Raw genomic sequence first — 5332 nt, 5'->3', positions numbered from 1 at the left:
GGGGCGTCCAGTCGTAGGGCCTGAACTCTGGGCTTGGGCGCTGTCCCTCAACTCTTCAGCTCAAGGCTAGCGCTCTACCACTTGAGCCACAGCACCACTTCCGGCTTTTTTTCTTTTTGCTTATGTGGTGCTGAGGAATCGAACCCAGGACCTCATGCATGCAAGGCAAGCGCTCTGCCACTGAACCACCTTCCCAGCCCTCTCCCTCATAATTTTTGGGTCTGTTAGCAGATCCTCAAAGGAAAATTACTATTTCCAAACTTTATGGAATTCCTACATTGTGATAGCCTGTCTCAGATTCTACCCATTTGGCATATTGCTTTGGTATACATGAATATATTCTATAATTAACATTAACACAGCAGTATGCATCTGAGGTGATAGTCATTTCTCATTTTTTTCTTCTCTGTCTTTAAAAAAAGCATGTATCCATAAAGAATAATGTAGTAAAAGAGAAGAGAAATGAAAGGGAATTAATTGCACAAAATGGGGGGAGGAGTTGTTTTTTTCATTTCGTTTTGTTTTTTAGCTAACATAATTCCAGCCAGATGGGAAAATGTAAGCCTGATTTGGTGCTCCAATGATAATGCTTAGAATTGTTTAATACTTGTTGTGAAAATAATTTTACTCTACATAAATTTCTTAATGTGATCACCACCTGGGGAAAGAAAGAAGACACAAACAAATTGCCATACATTTCGTGGCTCCATCTAACAAACATGACAAAATATAGCCACCGTAGCTTTATGAGCTATTTTCCTTTAAGCGTGTTCTCTTCTCAGCACAACTGCAGCAAGTTACTGAAAAAAAATATAATGAGAAACATAAAACATGTATATATAGGGTAGGGAAATATATGTGTATTCAGAATCTCTAAGAGACAACTAAGTTATCATCATTGTAATTTAGGCATCATGAAACAGTTTTATTCCCAACTGCTTGAGTAATTTTTCTGCTGGCCCTGAAATAAGCAAATTTTATAATCAGTAGGTACATGAAGCTTAGATACAGTGGTTTTAGAACTGCCTCTGGGTTTAGTTTAATAAAAAAAAAACACCTGTTTCACAGGAAAGTAAATCCTGCCATCTAAAATATGAGGCTACACTGAGCAAAACTCCAGAGAAACATATTCACTCTTCTATCATTTTTTAAAATGAGTTTTTGCTGTCTGATTTCCAGTTTGGCCAGCAAAAGGATAATGGTTCTAGAAGACGTGGTTCTGGAGAAATGGTATTTAATCAGAACTTGAAAGCCTCAATGTTCCTAACAGTGTATAGGTTTATATTCAGGATATAAAAGGCTTTTCATGAGACCAGAAAAGCCTCCCCTGTCCTTTTCATTCTCTACCAGCACTGATTTCAATGACCAGTTTCTCAAAACCATCCAGGAAACCATAGAGGACTAATTCGGCAAGGCCCAGAGTGCCTGCCCAAGGACAAGAAAATACACTGGCTCTTTTTAGAGGAATCTGGATAAGAATGTGCAGTTCATTGCTACTAAGCTGTCATTAGACGATTGCCTTCTCATAATGTAATGTGAAGTAGCTATAATATAGTTAATGAAACATGTCTATCGTTAGGCTTCTTCAGTTGCTCTGGCATTTTCTTCCCAGGTGGAGTCTCATTGCAGGTTTATTATCTTATCCTCATTTAGTAGTTGTGGGCTCTTGGCCAGATCCATATATAACCCAGTCAGATTGTAGCTTATTCCCAGAAAGATATTTCAGCCATTCTCATTCGCATCAAACAAAATTAATTAACTTCTCTGTCATATACATTAATGGGTAGGATAGACTATCCTTTGTTATGTAGAAATTATTTTATGTTCTCTTTTAATTTGTTAAGGGTACATTCATGATTCTTCAACTGAGACACTACATTTCTACCAATTTTTATATGTACAAAAATAATGATTTTCCATGATTGATTAGAATTATTTCTTATAATATGTGCTCCTTCTCCTTTTTCTTCCTCCCCCTCCTCCCCTCCTCTTCCTCTTCCTCCCCCTCTCCTCCTCCTCCACCTCCTCCTCCTCCTCCTTCTTCTCCTCCTTCTCCTCCTCCTTCTTCTTCCTCTTCTTTTTTTGTGGAGCTGAAGACCAAACTTAGGTCCTTGCTTTTGCCAGGCAAGTGCTCTGCCACTGAGTAAATCTCCAGATCATATTTGCTTCCACTGGTGCTTCATTCATTCATTAAGTACATATTTATTGAATATGTCAGTTGTCTAATAAAAGAAGACACTTCTGTGGACGAAGCAGACAAAATTTCTTACCCTGAAGGAACATAATTTTCCAGGTGCAGCTTTAGATAATCTTAAATGCAGGGCTTGGGCTCTGTTTAGGGCCTTTTTTTTGTGTGCGCAAAGCTCGTGTTCTATCATGTGAGCCACAGTGCCATTTCTGGCTTTTTCTGAGTAGTTTATTGGAGATAACAATCTCACAGACTTTCCTGACAGGGCTGGCTTTGAACAGTGATCCTCAGATCTCAGTCTCCTAAGTAGCTAGAATAACAGGCATTGGCCATTGGAGCCTGGTTTGCGTTATCGTTTAATACAAATATCTCCAGCTGATAAATCAAGCCCCATTTAGTCCCTACACCATTTCATCCATATATCCAAGTTACAGATTGTCTTTAGAAATAGCATTTATGAACCATTTATTTTCTTGTCTGGCAGTGTATGAATTCCTTTACAGTTAGCTCATTTAATCCTCACAATAACTAGGAGGAGGTACTAGTTAAGATATCTATTTTTGCAAATGAGGAAAGCAAGGGTCAGAGACATTAGCTAACGGGGGATATACGATTAGATTCTTTTGCTTCTTAACAACCATTTCCTATGCTAGGTGATGCTTTACACCCATTTGTTGAATGGCTGAATGAATGAATACACACATTGTTTGCAATTCCCACTCATTTAATATAAACACTAACTCCTTAAATTACGCTAGAACAATCTAAGCAATCTGTGGGGAGAGAGTAGAGTGCTGGAGGAGAGCCCTGAAACGGAGCTGTAGATATCTGGGGTAGGGAGAGGATATTAGCACGAGGGGAAAAAATTGCCTAGGAAGTTGGACAGGACTTGGGAAAACGGAGTAGACTGTGTTTTGAGGCGGTGGGTTTGAATCCAGGCCTTCGCACTTGTTGGTAAGTGCAGTGTCACTTAAGCCACTCTTCCAGCACATAAACTTCCTAAAGTCGTGTTAAGGGAAATAGTTTCCCTCTCTTTTTCTTCAAAGCATGTCCGTCCCCAGCATCCTCGCCAGAACCCATACCATTCCACCTCTCCTTTCTTCAATAGCCGGTCTCCAGGTGTGCGCATGCGCAAAGAGAGATGCTGAACCGCGGCCAAGCGACATCGATCGACTCGGTGCTCGGCTCCTCGATTTGCGGGCGATCGATTGAGGAGCCTAGAACGTGCTTCCGGTGCCGGGCTCCACTTCCGTCCCGTTTTCCGTGCGGGGAGGACGCCCGCCGCTGGTGGCGTGGAGCGTTTCTTGGCGGTTTTCCACGCTTCGAATAACGCCTCCCTCCCTGTTACACCTGAGCAGACGAGTCGCAAAGGTAGGTCGGGTCGCAGAATGGACTTGGGGACCGCGCCGGGCTGGAGGCCTGACGGCCTGGCTAGGCCGCGGGTGTAGACCCCCCCCATCCCCCCATCCCCCCGGCGGTTCGGTCCGGTTTCCCAGTCGCCCTGGGTGTAGCTGTGCCGGTGTCCGGAGAGGCAGGAAGCTTGCTTGTGCGCCGGGGCTCGTGCTTCCGAGTGTCTTCCATCCCGCATGGATTGGGGGGGGGGAGAGCACTGTGGGGCACCCCCCTTCTCAAATCAGCCCCCCCCATCAAGCCGCACATGGGGATCCTGCAAGAGACTCAGCTCTGTCCGGTCCCCCCGACTGCGGCTGGACCCTGTCCCGTCCCTTCCAGGGGTCGGTTTGGCGGCCCCAGCCCCCCTCCCTTTGGGAAAGCGTTTCCCTTAGTGTATTACCCGCGCCCGGGCCGGCTCGGCCGGACTCCTTCCCCCTATCACCCGGTGCTGTTCATGCAGTCTCTGTGCTGCGCCGATCTGCAGCTAAGATCTGTGCAAATGGGACTGTAAAATACACATATGAAACGATAGAGGACATCCATATGAAATAGCACCGCAGGTGTGATGGAAAAGTACGGGAGAAGAGGGAAGAGCTCAATTCCAAGGCTTGGTGCCTGTTAGCTGGGTGACCATGGCTTCTCAACTTGCAATAACTACTAACAGCAGTCACTTTAGGAGTTTATTGATGGTACAAGATGTGCGAAATGTGTGTCTCGTTTAGTCTCAGGTGTTCTGTTGGATAGGTGCTCTTACTGTCTTCATTTTATAGATCTGGCCCTAAGAGATGAAGGAACTAGCATCTAGCAAGCAGTTTAAATTCAGATCAGAGGGTACTAGAGTCTGAGCTCAAACTGATATAAATTAAAATAGAGATATGAAAGTGCTTTGTTAGCGAACCTATAAAGTATATGGCAAACTTCATTAATACTCCAGTTTAATTATTTTTAATGGATTTATATTTGCCAATTTCTTTTTCTTTTGTCTTCCTTTCTACATTTTAAGTAGTTTCAGTGAAAAAGAAAAGTTACTTCATTGGGCAGATGGAAAGACAGTATACAATTGCTGTAGTGGAAGGGAAGAAAAATGTATTATCTTGAACCAAATAGTATAACTGAAAAAAAAATCTGTCTATGCACTGGTGTTCTACCAAGTTTTGAGACTAAAAATTATTCTCCTTTTGTCTTGAAAGGAGGGCTGGTATGTGCTGGGGAGGAGCAACAGGTACTGCCAACTGATTTCTTCTGACATTTGAGATTAAAAGATAGTTGAAAAATTAACGTTTTATCTCATATCTTTATGCCTTACTCCAGTTTGTTTTAATTCTACCTCTTCATAACAGATTTCTATTTTTTAGTTGTTTCTTTAGGAGAGTTAAAGAATTTGACCCAAACATGGATATCAGACCAAATCATACAATTTATATCAACAATATGAATGACAAAATTAAAAAAGAAGGTACATGCTTCTTCGTTACTGTCTTAAGAATTATACTGCCACTGAACTGCTCATCTTCTCTTTAGCACCTGAAATAATGATTTATCCCATTTCCTATAGGAATTTTAAATCTTTTTAAAAGTAAGAATAAGTAGAGACTGACTGATTCTGTTCTCATTCTTTTTTTTTTTTAATTTTATTTTATTTTATTTGTGAACAAACTGTACAGAGGGGTTACAATTGCATGGGCAGGATAATGCGTACATTTCTTACCAAGCATTGCAGCCTCCTCCTTTGTTTACCCTTCCCATCCCTTC

The 5332-nt window shown here is 42.1% G+C and overlaps 1 protein-coding gene across 1 annotated transcript in view; it reads left to right on the top strand.

The window, feature by feature from the left end:
• The first annotated feature begins 3430 nt into the window (after positions 1-3430).
• The window catches only part of Snrpb2 (small nuclear ribonucleoprotein polypeptide B), a 27749-nt gene continuing 25847 nt past the window's right edge, over positions 3431-5332 (top strand). The window contains exons 1-2 of the mRNA XM_013011046.1: positions 3431-3559; positions 4936-5036. Coding sequence (XP_012866500.1) covers positions 4973-5036 — 64 coding nt within the window. The 5' untranslated portion in view covers positions 3431-3559; positions 4936-4972. The remainder of the gene's footprint in view (positions 3560-4935; positions 5037-5332) is intronic.

Source organism: Dipodomys ordii, unplaced genomic scaffold (genome assembly GCF_000151885.1).
Source record: "Dipodomys ordii isolate 6190 unplaced genomic scaffold, Dord_2.0 Scaffold13, whole genome shotgun sequence".
Taxonomy (NCBI): Eukaryota; Metazoa; Chordata; class Mammalia; order Rodentia; family Heteromyidae; genus Dipodomys; species Dipodomys ordii.
Note: the sequence above shows the minus strand (reverse complement) of the source record. Positions and strands in the feature narration are given on the sequence as shown.